We start from the raw sequence: 15,628 nt of genomic DNA, 5'->3' as shown, positions 1-15,628 counted from the left end.
AATGCTTTAGCAGCTTATTAATAAACGTGGAGTAGAGTAGGTTAACTTTAATTCGAGGTTGAACTTGAGATTAGTAAAAAGTCAGTATTAATAAACAAGAAGTAAGGAAAGAGTAAGCTAATCCAGGCTTAGTCTCGGACTAAAACTTAATCCTTGGTGATGCCTAGTTTAACGATGGAGTAATATTGGAGTAACCTAACTTTTCTGTTTGATGGTTGTAGTTTGCCTGTGGATTTATTTGAAATTTATTGTAGTAAATTTATTTACCTAAACTATTTTTGCATGCATATAGCATAGTATAGCATGGATTATTATGCCGATGATTGCATGTCGTGCAAGAGCTTGAAGAACTCGAGGAATTAGAACAGGAGGTGGTTAGGCATGTAAAATTATACAAAGTCCGCAAAAATCCTTTCGAGCTTTCAGAACACGAATTTAAAACTAAATACCGATTTAGTCGTGATACTGCCAATTTCATAGTTGATATGGTGAAAAATGAGTTAGCAGGTGATGCGAGAGGTGGTCACATACCGCTTCATATCAAAGTCTTAACTGCCAATAAGAGTCTGGGGCCGTGATATCTTCGTTTTTACTAAATTATTTTTAACGTGTATTTACTTAACATGCGATCTTTATTCAACAGTTTTCAGTTTCATTCAGTATTATTCCCGTAATAAACAAACAATGATGTTGAAGTGACTGTAGGCTACTACTAAACTCGAAAATCGAAGTTCGTATCATACCGTCCCTCTCGCTCTCGTATTAAATAGTATAAGTGTCAGAGGGACCGCACGACACGAACTTCAAGTTTCGATTTTCGTAGTAGCCAGCCCTGCTGTTTTCAAAAGGCTGACAATCTATGCTGACAATGCAAATATACATGTTCTGGTGGCCAGCGTCGGAACTAATTACCGCTACACTTACACTATTGCGACTATAACAAGAGTGAGCGAGATACATTACAAAACAGCGCCATGCTGGGCCGCATGTTTTAATTGGTTACTTTCTACTTCGGATGTGGGTTCATACCACAGATTAGACATTTCTTGTTTTTTTTCTATGTTTCATTCCTCCTTCATTCAATGACTCATTCTTTTATTTTTTTCTCACGCTGGGTTGCCATTGTTTACGTCATAGTCTAGGTTTAAGAAATGTTTAACTAATACCTCGCTAGTCCATGTTTATTAATACTAATTTTAAAACTGACTTAATACTTATTTAGTCAAGGAGTAACTAGTCCAAGTGTAAGTTCGGATTAAATTCGAATTAGATGTTTTTTATTAATAAGGCTGTAGATGTTTAGATGATAATGGTCTGTGGGCGACCAAAAAATATTTAGCCAAAAAAATAAACAAGTTTCGGCTAACTAGGACCAGTGGGGCCCATCCCTACTTGGGATGTTATCGCAGGCAATTATCATTGTCTGCTTACCGAAGCTAGTTGGGGGGGGGGGGGGTCCTTTATAGGACGGGGGGATTAACCAGCCATCGTGATATTGACTTGTCTATTTAATAAGGATGTGAGAGTGCGAGTCGAAGTCACACACTGAGGGTTCCAAACAAACAAAACGTGCCTTTTAAATAAACGCCCATTATATGTATAACTAGTGTTTACCCGCGGTTTCGGACACGTAAATCATTAGATACAGCAGCTGAATTGAAATTTCGGGATTCCCGGAAATTAAATCTTGGTTTTCAAGGCTCTAAGCCCAGCGGTTGTTACTTCGAGATTTTATCCCTATACCGTGGGATTATCGGAATAAAAAGTTGCCTATGTTTTATTCCAGATGTCCAGCTATCTACATACCAAATTTCATCCAAATCCGTCCAGCCGTTTCAGCGTTAAGAAGTAACAAACATACTCACTCACACACACACACAAACTTTCGTATTTATGATATTAGTAGGAAGTAGGATGACATACGTTAACTTAACGTACCATCAGCCAAATATGTGGTCTACCACCCTAAAGTTGATAATCGTTTGCATGTCACAAAACAATAATGCCAATAACGTGTCTGTCAACTTGAAAGTTCGACTTTAGCGACACATCCATTTGATAGGAACTTGTTTTATTCCTGTTATGGTCATAGCATGATACGGTGTTGTGTAGCCTTTAGGCGCCCGACTTTACAGTGTCTGAAATAATTAAGCTGTATTGGACATACCGGCGACGTCGGAGAGAGTTGCGTTGGGGGCGCACTTCACAAAGTCCGGGAAGAAGTTCACCATTATAATGCCGCCATTTTCTTTCTGTAACAAAAATATTTTGTCAATTAAAACCTTTTTAGGGTTCCGTACCTAAAAAGTGCCAACGTACCTATTATGACTCAATTAAGATTGTTTTTTTGGAATCTTATTGTATTTTTTATTTCTATTCCTAATTTTTACTTTTACGGTCATCCCGTAAAACCTAAATTGAAAATACGAACTGAAATATAGATGCACAGAAAAACCAGAAAAATAAGACCAATACTGGGAATCGAACCCAGGTCCTCGGTATTCCGTACCGCGTGCTATACCGCTACATCACTGCTGGTCAACGGTACAGACACGAATTTCCCCTATGCACCTCATATCTCAGCTTGTTTGTTTCTTATTTAGATTTTAAAATTTATGACGGTGGAAGCATTCTACACTTCCACTGAACGTAGATATAGTTTAGATATAGTTAGTGTTTAGTATTGTAACTAAGGGACCCCATACATCCCTGTATTTCTTTTATTATTATTTTTTGTATTTTTTTTCTTTTATTGTATAATATAGTTTTTAAGTATTTTATTTGTAATTATATTTTTATGAAAAAATGACTTTCTGCCAAGTTTCTTGCGGCGCATTCTTCTTGGCAATGATGGTCTTTCCGAAAGCGCTGGTAGTTTAAAAATGACGTGTAAAAGTGCCCATTGCGGCCTATTTACTGAATAAATCATTTGAAATTTGAAATTTGAATTTGAGCCACTTAAGCAGTGACGCTAGCGACATCTATACCGTAGCCCTCATCGTATTAAGACTCCGCTGTCTGTCTGCGTCCGTCTGTCACAGGGCTCTATCTCTTGATCTGTAATCGCTAGAAACTTGAAATTTTCGCAGATTATGTTTTACTATTGCCGCTATCAGAACGAATACTAAAATAAAATAAAGTCAAAAATTAAAGGGATCGTCATACAAGAGACTTTTTTTCAGCATTTTTTGGTTGCTAGGCGTTGTTAGGCGTTGCTAGGCGACCAAGAAGACAGCCGGCAGCTACTAGGGGCTATGCGAGTGACCCTATAGTACTTTGATAACCTAGAAACTTTGATAAATTATTTTTATTACAAAATTCCAAATTTTATTACAAATGAAACGGATACAAAATTCAGATCTATTGTCTGTCAAGAAGACATTAATATCTAAGGCGTATTATAAAGTTAATGATTATATCATGGACAGGGATATTTGGAAATAATTCCGATCCGCATTAGCGATCCTTTCAAATAGCGAGCCTACTGTGTTAAGAATAAAGTTGTGTTAAATACTTGTGATGTATAGATATCATTTAATAATACTGTAAATCTGTTTAAAAAAATATACCTCGTTGAGTTTCTTGCCGGATTCTTCTCAACAGAGGTTTTTCCGAACCGGTGGTAGATTTTTTTTGACATTAATAAGTGCTTGTTATAGCCTAAATTGAATAAAGATATTTTGACTTTGACTGACTTAACCAGGGGCAAAAAGTACAGTCAGCAAAAAAAGCTTAATTGTATTAGAGTTTAAAAAAAACTTATTACAGAACTGTTTTTAAAACATTGTACGGAGGTACGGAACCCTTCATGTACGATTACGAGTCGCACTTGACCGATTTTTTAAAACAAGCCTTTTCGCTGACTGCACTTGCGTTTTCATCCAAACTACATTTCCGTGCCAAATTTCAAGTCGATGCCGTTAACCGTTGAAGAGTTCTCTACCAGAATTTCGTTACCAGATTGGTCTTTGCTTATTTTATATGTAATATGAACATCAATATTGAGTTAAATAAGTACAGGAAACGATTTAAAAAGCATTTATCTCTAAATGGTTGTCGATTTACTTTAGGTACCATCAGCCAAATATGTGGTCTACCACCCTAAAGTTGATAATCGTTTGCACGTCATAAAACAATAATGCTAATAGACGTGTATGTCAATTTGAAAGTTTGACTTTAGCGACATATTAATTTGATAGGAACTTGTTTAAAAATTGATAGAGCACTTATTTGGCTGATGGTATTTACAAGTTTGAAACCACAACATACTTGCATCCGAACCAGTAGGTCATTCGTCCATATCGTCGGTGGACGTCTACGCTGCCCCTTGCCGATCCGTGGTCTCCAGTCGAGGACTTTTCAGCCGCAACGGCAACCTGATCCCCGTGCTATTTGGCCTCCCCCATTGCCGCTTCAACGAGCTAATCCACTTCGCTATGTCGTGATCCTCTTCCACGTATCTCCTCATTCCTGATTCGATCCCGAAGAGAAACCACGAACATGGCTTTCTCCCAAGCTCGCTGAGCAACTATGAGCTTATTGTGATTGTTTAAAATGTCTGAATCTTACCAAGGAATGGATGATGTCAGTAGGAACGTTCCTCTTGTGCGCGCAGAGACTGTAGACTGAGGAGTGGCTGAAGATCACAGGGGCCCGGGACAGCTTGATGGCGGCACGCGTCGTGTTCTCTCCCACGTGGGACAAATCCACCAGCATGCCGAGACGGTTCATCTCTTTCACCACTTTCTGTTGGCAAGTAAAGAATGGGAATGAAGCTAGGTTAAGATAGTGTCACCGGCAGGCCATGGCGTGCAATGAGGGTAGGCAACGCTAGTGTAGTCTATCCAGTAGAGAGAGGATGGCGTGCTGCTACAGGCGCAAACAAGTAGCTGCCTACCTTGCAATGAGGGCTATCGCGTATGAATTCACCGCTAGAGGCGCTAGTGTAGCGTGAGGTCTCCGAAATGCCAAATGGCACTGTTTTGGGTGAGCTACGCGGGTTTATTTGTAATTAGAATAATTATTTGTGAATATTTTGCAATATCTGAAATTAATTAGGTATGGTAAACATGCGTTACGGGACAATGAATGTCTGTGTTTTGAGGCAGTTTTGCCTTTCGGAAACCTTTGTCCTCCCTTTTTTCCGAACAAAAAGGGACTGCGCAACATTGTGGCATGCTAGATATTTTTATGAAGCCTGTATTCCCAAATGGGGTAGGCAGAGCACACAAAATGGTACCGCTTTGGAGCCACTTTTAGCAATTTTAGGTTTTAAGATTGTCAAAAACGGTACAATAGTGACAGGTTGCTAGCCTGTCGCCTACGGTATACCTTAACATATCCTCAGTCGGCTCTTATGACATCCACGCAAGAAATAGATAGGTAAGGCAAGGTATTAAATATGATTTAAATGTAATTTTTTGTTTTCAAGCCCGTAAGAACAATCTAATCAACATATTGCAGGCAGGACCTTTGTCTACAGTGGCGCCAACTGGTGAGCGAGAATACGGTAGCCCTCATTGACCCCCTGCAATGCCGGGTCAGCATTTGCGTACAGCGTTAGCCATCTGCAGCCACACCCATCTGCGGCACCCAGCAGCAGCAGTTCCGCTGCCTATCCTCACTGCTTTCACCAGGCTGGCAGCCAGCGCTGACTTGTTATTGTCTTCGCATAAACAGCCTTTCAAGAAGCCAGCGCTGGCTGCCAGCACTGGCGGGAATGGAACGCTGGTCTATGGACCTCCGCAAGAATAATCCAGGAATTAAAAGAATCCAGTTGGCCTCATCTGAACCGTCAGGTCAGGACAGTGCTGGCTTTTTCGGAGACTGGCGCCAGGGTCACCGGCTTCGTCTAGACCTCGCTGAAGCCTTTATTTACATCTGACAGTATTTTTCCTTGATTTACTATTATTTTTACTATTATTAGGCGTTACTTTGCGGAGGTCCATATTAATGAACTAAAAAAAAATCCTCTCTCTCTCTGAACTCTGAAGATGAGCTGTGGTTGAGTTCGAAACGCGTCAGTGTAGTGTGGTGGTGGTGATAGATGGGGTTGTGTGATTTGTGTGTGTTCTTACAGTGTGGAGGTGGAGGAACTGCATGAACACGCATATCTTGCATAAGCTTAGCTATCGTAAGGTCGCGGGTGAAATTAAATTATTTTAGTTCATTACCGTATTAGATTAAGGAGCATTAGTCAAAGCAATGACGAAGGTTTCGCGTAGAAGATAAGGCATTCATCAAAACAAGAAACTCTTAGACAATGACTGAAGCGATATCTTGTAACGAGAAATAGCTTCAGTCATTGATGAGGTTATGATAATGACAGTTGGAAAGACAATCGAGAATATCAATGGCGCGCAGCGAACTTTGAAGATAAGAGGCTGAGCGGGACAGAAAATCGCTAGCGTATTTTGATTGGTTGAATTTTGGACGCAAAAGTTGTTAAATTCAGCAGAATGGCAGTCGAATTGGATATAATAAAGCGCGCACTAAGCCAGCGGGTAGCGGACCGGGCAGCGGCGTGTGGAGCGTTTTTTGTGTTCTTTGCGTGTGGTGCCAGGTGACCACGAGCGGCGACCGTTTCGGCCGCGAAGAACTGAGCACATGCTCGCCGCTCCGCTGCCCGCCCCGCTTTCCGCTGGCGTCCAGTACCCGGCTTTAATACAGTTTCGAAAGAATTATAAATTGATTATGTATTTATTAAAGTCGCTAGATAGCAGTTTTGTTTGAAAGTAATACCTACCACCTGGCGGTGAATGTTTATAGTCGTAAGGTTTATAAAAAATATTCCCACGGGATTATTAAATCTCGGAATAACTATCGCTGGGCTTAGAGTCATGAAATTTGGTATGTAGGTAGCTGAACTTCTGGAATAACACATGGGTATTTTTATCCCGATATTCCCACGGGATAGGGATAAAATCTCGAAATTCAACCGCTGGGTTGAAATTTTAGACAGTTGTTCTAACGCAACCTCAATGCAGGCCACGATATAAAATTTGGGAATTCTCAGGGGAATATTGTGAAATCCCGGAATTTCAATTGTAACTACCCACGCACCAGATCGAATAGTTTACGCGTGCGAAGCCGCGGGTACACTCTAGTGACAGATATCAAAATCTTCTCCATATCTTGCAAGTTCATTTTGACCCAGTTCCATTGGACGGGTTGACTTGAAATTTGGTACTACATAATGTTAGTTGGATTGCAATGCAAGTACATACAATCCACAAAAGAAATGGTCAGTAAATAACCTTGTATTATTATTTTTTAACAGAAACTTATTTAATTGATTGAATCAGGCGTTACTTTGCGTAGATCCAAATCAATGTAATAATAATCCCAGCCTATATACGTCCCACAGCTGCGCACAGGCCTCCTCTCAGAATGAGAGGGCTTGGGCCGTAGTTCCCACGCGGGCCCAGTGCGGATTGGGAACTTCACACACACCATTGAATTGCTTCGGAGGTTTGTGCTGGTTTGCTCACGATGTTTTCCTTCACCGTAAAGCTCGTGGTAAATTTCAAATGTAATTCCGCACATGAATTCCGAAAAACGCAGAGGTGCGAGCCGGGGTTTGAACCCACGATCCTCTGCTTGAGAGGTCATAGGTCAAACCACTCGGCCACCGCGGCTTCCTCCCATATCAATGAACTAAAAGAATTTCTTTGCTCACCCGCGACCTTATGATAGTTAAGTTTATGACAAATATGCGTGTTCATCACTGATGTGTGTTCATGCAGTTCCTCCACCTCCACACGTAAGAAGTCCAACATCTAACATCTCTCACATCTGGTAGCATGGTGTACGGTTGTGTTGCTCTAAAGATGAGCTCTGGTTGAGTTGTCTGGTGTGGTGGTGGTGATAGATGGGTTTGTGTGTTCTTACAGTGTGGAGTTGGAGGAACTGCATGAACACGCATATTTTGCATACACTTAACTATCATAAGGTCGCGGGTGAGCAAAGAAATTATTTTAGTTCATAGAAACTTATTTTCTTTTGAGGAATCTTAAAGAGTACAGTCGCACTCAGCGGTTTGGCCAAAACCGTGTTCTCAGATTTACTCGCGGCGCTCTCTAAGCCTTTTATAATTTATTTCCCTCCGCCACTATTAAAGAATTTCCGTGCGACGCGACTCATCTCTTGAACGATGGTCTAAATTTCAGTTTTATGTGCGGTGCGGGGCACAAGGGAGGAGCGATGAGCGATCGTAAAGGCCGTCTTACATAATTAAATAAATAAACAAATAAATAAATATCACGGGACAATTCACACCAATTGACCTAGTCGCAAAGTAAGCTTAGCAAAGCTTGTATTATGGGTACTAAGCAACGGATAAATGTAATTATATAGATAGATACATACTTAAATACCTACATAGTAAACACCCAAGACCCGAGAACAAACATTCGTATTTCTCATACAAATATCTGCCCCGACACGGGAATCGAACCCGGGACCTCAAGCTTCGTAGTCAGGTTCTCTAACCACAAGGCCATCTGGTCGTCTAAAATTAATAAATATATTTAATATTCGTCTAATTATGTTCGTTACAATCCTTACTAGGTATGTTTATAAGCATGCTAGCACTTGAAGTACCAGTATTGTCACTAAAGGCATGCTTAATAGACATAGACATAACTTTATTTCGACATCAAACTTAAAATAATACATAACTTACAGAAAAGAAAAACATTTGATGATGTCGAAAAGGAATTGACTCAGCATTATGCTAGTAGTAGCACGCGTCCTATACCCGCATCCTAAATAGGTAGCATTTGCTCAATAGAAGCATGCTTTCGTGCTAGTAACTAGCATGTGTGACAGTAGCGTAAGTAACCTTCCCAGAATAATGACTGGATTTGTGCGCGATCCTTTACTATACAGATCGTTCCCAAATAGTTCAACCGTGCAATTGTAATCGAAATTGCACGATTTCGCTTAAAATCCCATGTGCATCCCAACAATATCGCGAATTTCATTAACATCGCATAAAAATATCAAGTAGCGGATGAAGTTTAAGGACTTTATCCCAATCCTTTGGGAGTTTGGGAATAAAAGTAGCCTAAGTATGGCATAAGGCCTTTGCGCAGCGGTGGGACATGAATCCAGGCTAGTTAATAATAATAAGTATTATTCCAGATGACCAGTGCCTGCACGAAGCTACAAGTAACAATTTACAAGCAGTTGTCTTTGTTTAACAGTATGCATTGAAGCCAAGCAGAGGGTCGTGGGTTCAAACCACGGCTTGCACCTCTGAGTTTTTCGAAATTCAAGTGCAGAATTACATTTAAAATTAAGCACGAGCTTTGCGGTGAAGGAAAACATCGTGAAACCTGCACAAACCTGCGAAGCGATTCAATGGCGCGTGTGAAGCTTCTAATCCGCACTGGGCCCGCGTGGGAACTATGGCCGAAGCCCTCTTGTTCTGAGAGGAGGCCTTAGAGAATTATTAGTAGTTTAAGAGTAAATAGCAGCCATAGGTATAAACTATACCTAAACTTGGAATATTCCGTACAAAATACGAAATCCTTAGAAAACTATTACTTAATTGTTTCGTAATGGCAACGGAACCCTATTTCAGGCGAGTCCAACACGCTCTTGGCCGGTTTTTTTTACTTTACTAATAATTTGTAAAACATTTCACAAAAAAAAAGAAAATGAGTCAATTAAAGAAAATTTATCGATTCGACTAAGCTTGTCAGCTAAACGCTTGTGAATTGGACCATCTAGTCGTTCATTTAGCTTCGCTACTCTTAATATGGTGATGAGATTCTTTATGGTGTTCAATTAAAGCGTGAAGTTTATGCTCGCGCCGACGATCCGATGGGGTCTTCACGACCATTAGCGAGGTAACGGAAGGGTGAAGAGATTTTTTTTAAACCCTTTTATTTCTTACTAGCTGTTGTTCGTGACTTTCCGCGAATTCGTTCATGGCTATAACGCGGGAATTATGCGATTTTACGGGATAATATATCCTATGCGCTTTCTTGGGAGTCAAACTATCTGTGTACCGAATTTCATATAAATTGGTTTAGCGCTTTAGACGTGAAGAAGTAGCAGACAAACAGATAACAAACACATACACACCCACCCACACACACACATGCACTAATCACAAACTTTTGCATTTATACTCAGCGGCACAAAATTTGGCCCACTCTACATACTAAATTTGGCCCACTACATACTAAATTTGGCCCACTACATCTAAATTTGGCCCACTCTTCGTACTAAATTTGGCCCACTCTACATACTAAATTTGGCCCACTCAACATACTAAATGTGGCCCGCTCAACATACTAAATTTGGCCAACTCTACATACTAAATTTGTCCCACTCAACATACTAAATTTGGCCCACTACATACTAAATTTGTCCCACTCAACATACTAAATTTGGCCCACTTAACATACTAAATTTGGCCAACTCTACATACGAAATTTGACCCACTCTACATACTAAATTTGGCTCACTACATACTAAATTTGGCCCACTCAACATACTAAATTTGGCCCACTACATACTAAATTTGTCCCACTCAACATACTAAATTTGGCCCACTACATACTAAATTTGGCCCACTCGACATACTAAATTTGGCCCACTCTACATACTAAATTTGGCCCACTCTACATACTAAATTTGGCCCACTCTACATACTAAATTTTTGGTGTCTTGTGTCATCAAGTAACTTAGTTTAAGTGCTAGTTTTAGTCTTAAATTACTGTAAAATGTGGTACTTGTGGAGCCAAAATACGAGTAAATCTCTTTTTTCTTTCTTTTGTCTTTAAAGGTTGCCTGGAAGAGATTGCTCTTAAGCGATAAGGCCGCCTATTGCTCACCTTGTAATATTTTTTTTTCTGTGTATCTGTTTTCTGTATCGCTTACTATGTCTGGTGTACAATAAAGAGTCTTTGTATTGTATTGTTGTATTGTAAATTTTCCTATTTTTGCATAGATTTGAGGGCCAGATTTTTTCCGCTCAGTACATTAACATTAGTAGTACAAGCTCTTGCCCGCAACTTTGTCTGCGTTCCTTATTAAGTTGGCATTGTATATATAGTTAAAAACATGTCAAGGAATTTTAAAATCGACTGCGTAGTTTTTGAGTTTATCCATACTTAACACACAACTAAGCCAAAGTCAACTCCTGTCGGAACATTCTCATTCTCATTCTTCAAACGTTCGCCAAAATCAGCAAACAAAATTCCCCAACCAAAGGGCAGATAAAACCTCGCGTATATTATCAATCAAGTCGGAATGTCCCCCTCCCCCCTTATATCACCCGAGAGCAAAGAAATTCTACCGCTAATTACTCCATTAACTCACAACAAGAACTGCGTGTAACCGACCTATTATCGACGAGAAAAACAATACCTTTCCCAAAGAAAAACAAACAAAACGAAACTTTAACCTTCAAGACATACGACGTAATAACCAGCGTCCAAAAATCAACCTTGCAGTGTACGTTACAGGGTGTTCTTAGAATAAACATTCGCAAAGCTCAATACTCAAGTTTCGCCGATGCTCAATTTGAGCTCAGGGCGCGTGGAAATAAGGTTTAGTCGCTTGCTTACCTCTCCGAATTCGGTGAGCCCGTTCACTGCTGGCGCTTCGTTGGAGGAGTCCGCCCTAAGAACAAACATATAAATGACAAGGAATTTCCTATAGACTCAAATGACAGGGGAAAAATTTCGCTATTGTTCGCTTTGCTTTCATCTCAGCTGGGCAGAGCTTTTACAAGTGTGGCTGCGCTCTCGGCTACTCAGGAATTCTTGGCTACTCAGGAATGAGCTGTGACACACGCCCGATTTATTGTGAAGGTATTTTTAAGGATTTACTTTTGGTTCTCCATCGTTTGCCCGAATTTCATATGCCCGAACGTATCGTTTTCTAGAATTTTCATTTGCCATAAAGTAATTTATTTCTGAAATAGTCATTTCTTCAGAGTTGCTATTTGAAAAATGCTGAAAACAGCACGGTTCTATGTATTTTATGGCAAAAGTTGGTATGGCAAGTGAAATTCGGGCATATGAAATTCGGGCAAGTAAACGTTTACTTTTTACACGGCTCAGCACCATTTTTTAGCATTATTAACTGGCTTACGGTCAAGTATGTGTGCGTGTTGCACTGTAGAGTTTCCTACTAATACTCGGCAAATATTTGATCGACTGTTACTCGTTAACTTAAAACTATAAGGGTTCCTTGTAGGACTACGGAGCCCTTAAAATTTTCCAGACGTTTCGTCCTCTAAAACAACGTAATAAAATGCTTAAAAACACCCAAATATTTATTAAAAACTTGTACACGGTTTCTCTCAAAACAATCAACTCGCAAAGCAACGGCAGTTCAATTAATTTATTTCAGTGCTCAATTTTAGGGCTTAATAAACGTACATACTTTCTAGAACACGCTGTAAACAACATGTACTAACGGTTTCCACCCTCTGAACTAATTACTGTTCATAACCGACTTCAAAATAAGGAGTCTCTATGTTTCACTGTATCTAGGACCTACATCAGTAAGATTTTTTATGAGATAACAAAAGCTATAGGTATGCCCTAGTAATCAGTCCTTTGGCCTCTCAAGCAGATGATCGTGGGATCGAACCCCGGCTAGCACCTCTGAGTTTTTCGAAATTCATGTGCGAAATTACATTTTCAATTTACCACGAGCGTTACGGTGAAGGAAAACATCGTGAGGAAATGTGCACAACCTGCGAAGCAATTCAATGGCGTGTGTAAAGTTCTCAATCCGTAGGCCTGTGCCCAGCAGTAGGTCTTTTATAGGCTGGAATGATGACGATAATGAACAAACAAGCAGGCGATCTCTTGACGGAAAGTAATCAATGCCACCGCAGATAGTCATGACATGACTGATTTACTGTCATTCGGTGCAAATGAAAAATGGACGACTCGAAATTATACGACAAAGCAGAAAACTAACAATTTTTCATGTATATGAATAAAAAAAATCCAACCTAAATATCGTCTAAAATGAACTATTTCTCATGGTGAAATGTACAAAATTTGATACATGCCGAAAAAAAATTAGCACTTGTATAGGTAGAGTCATTAAAAATGACGCGTGTCGTGGTTCTTATTACAATGTTGGTAATGTCTAATTTTGATAAAATCACGCGTCTTCGTGGATGGTATTTGGTATATTTACGTACTTACAGAAGTACGACGAATTGTAAATATGTTTCAGCCGAATTCATTCGTTTTGGGCCTACATTATGAAGATGTGATTATGGACTTGATTTAGACAACATTTACTTATTGCCAATTTAGTGTTGCTCCTAATTTAAAAGTACAATATTTCATTCGGGTTCAATTAATTTAAAACGAAAATAAATTATGCTTTTAAAAAAATTTCACCAGAATTACATTTTGACACATTCACTTTGGATGGTATTCATTTTGGTCCAAATTCAAGATGGTCATATTCAATTCGACGATTTTATATTTGCACCGGATGACAGTAAATCAAACTTCTATATAACCCTCTTTTTGCTTTGGGGGTTAAAAATAATACGTTATAGAACAGCGTTAAGTAGTACATTTCCAAGCTTGACGCCCGTGAATGGCAGTGTTATTCTCAAGTACAATACGACTACAGTCGGTTCAGTCTATTGTCCGCGATGGAACTTTGTCTTGCAATGGAACTTTGTTGGTCTATTCTAAGGCAGTAGATAAAATTTTCAGCACGTCCACAGTGTTCATAAATAGCGCAGTGGTTTGACAGAACTAAAAGGAATAGAGATGTGACGCGAGATACCTGTATCTTTATTAATACTATACTAATATTAGAAGCCGTGGTGGCTTAGTGGTTTGACCTATCGCCTCTCAAGCAGAGGGTCGTGGGTTCAAACCCCGGCTCGCACCTCTGAGTTTTTCGAAATTCATGTGCGGAATTACATTTGAAATTTACCACGAGCTTTGCGGTGAAGGAAAATATCGTGAGGAACCTGCACAAACCTGCCGAAGCAATTCAATGGTGCGTGTGAAGTTCCCAATCCGCACTGGGCCCGCGTGGGAACTATGGCCCAAGCCCTCTTGTTCTGAGAGGAGGCCTGTGCCCAGCAGTGGGACGTATATAGGCTGGGATGATGATACTAATATTATAAAGAGGAAAACTTTGAATTTTTGGATTTTTGGATGTTTGTTACGAATGAACTCAAAAACTACTGGACCGATTTTAAAAATTCTCTCACTATTAGAATGCTAAATTATTCCAAAGTGCCATAGGCTATATTTATTAAAAGAAAAAATTAGCGTTCCGAACTAAAATTACAATAATGTAACTCAAAGTGTAAAAAAAGTTCGCTATATTTTCTAAATTCGACTTTGTAATTGTTGTTTTATTATTTCATTCCTTTTTTATTTAATTTGATTGTATAAATTATTATTTAGCTTTTAACGTACGAAATCATCAAGTTTTATAAAGTATTATCACATTGACATTATTTTAATTTTACCGTGCACTGTTTTACCATTTGATTGTTATTTGTATACATTTGACGATCCTTTTGTGAATTTCTTCTAATAGGTACACGCACATCTCTGGTGGGAATCAGCTTAGAAATAGCTTACATTTTACTAAACTATCTGTGAGCCCAATCCGCACTTGCCCAGTTTTTTACCCAACCTATCTGCGCAAATAAATCTTAGAATAGCCGCTGAAACTTGTTCGACTTTTTGTCACCAGGCCCGGTCTGATTAAATTGCGCCCAGACGCGATACAGGGGGGCTACTACGAAATTCGAATCGTAATATCCCTCTCACTCTCGTATTAAATAATATTAGCGTAAGCGGGACGGCAAGATAAGTTTGTATTTTGCACTTCGTAGGGGTTTATCGAGTAGTTTCATGATAGGACACCGGATTTTCTAAAAGTTTTACGAACTCGACAAGTTTGGGCTTAACTTGATTTATGGCTTTATTTCTTACCGTTACTGTTTTATGGGAGTTGCCTATTGAAGAACTAGTTTTATAGATAGTTTTTAGTGGTAGAAAAAAACGTCTTATAGAAAAGTTTATTTATGATAAACTACTTTTTTTTATATACTCCTTTTTTCCGATATGTAATTTATTAAAGAGAAAACATATATTAAGAAATAATAACCATAAAAGAAACTTAACTATAAACTAACTACCTAACTTAAATACCTATTAAATTAAATCTAAATAACTTAACCTTTTTGTTGACTATACTTACATTGTCACCCAAACTACATTTGCATACTAAGTCGATGCTATTCATCGTTGAAGAGTTCCGTCCTGCGGAGACGATCCTGGCTGGACTACCAGAATGTCAATACTAGATTATTGTATTGTCACGCGATTTAACTATTCCACAGATCAATCTGACTACTGGAAGTTGGTTAAATTTAACTTGCAAGATTTGATTACAGACAGACACCGGGACAGGTGAAACTAAATATAAGCTTGTAAAAACAATAACACTTCTTGCAGTCGGGTAAAAAGGCCCGTGGCATGGTGCCCAAGAGGTTGACACTGACAGCTTCCCTCGTTCAATGGCGATGGTTGTATGGTTTGCTAACTGTGTTTTCATTTTCATCCAACTCAATAAAGTTTCAAGTACATCCGACCACTGGAAT

General features: G+C 39.3%; 1 protein-coding gene across 1 annotated transcript in view; it reads right to left on the bottom strand.

Annotated features, from left to right (window-relative positions):
- LOC141437899 (dipeptidase 1-like) overlaps window positions 1–15,628 on the bottom strand; it is a 292,943-nt gene that overhangs the window by 63,921 nt on the left and 213,394 nt on the right. Inside the window, exons 7-9 of the mRNA XM_074101471.1 lie at window positions 11,583–11,637; window positions 4,570–4,746; window positions 2,168–2,252 (exon numbers count right to left, since the gene is read on the bottom strand). Coding sequence (XP_073957572.1) covers window positions 2,168–2,252; window positions 4,570–4,746; window positions 11,583–11,637 — 317 coding nt within the window. The remainder of the gene's footprint in view (window positions 1–2,167; window positions 2,253–4,569; window positions 4,747–11,582; window positions 11,638–15,628) is intronic.

The sequence above is a fragment of the Choristoneura fumiferana genome, chromosome Z (genome assembly GCF_025370935.1).
Source record: "Choristoneura fumiferana chromosome Z, NRCan_CFum_1, whole genome shotgun sequence".
NCBI classification, from domain to species: domain Eukaryota; kingdom Metazoa; phylum Arthropoda; class Insecta; order Lepidoptera; family Tortricidae; genus Choristoneura; species Choristoneura fumiferana.
The sequence above is the reverse complement of the archived record's forward strand: the minus strand, read 5'-3'. Positions and strand labels throughout refer to the sequence as shown.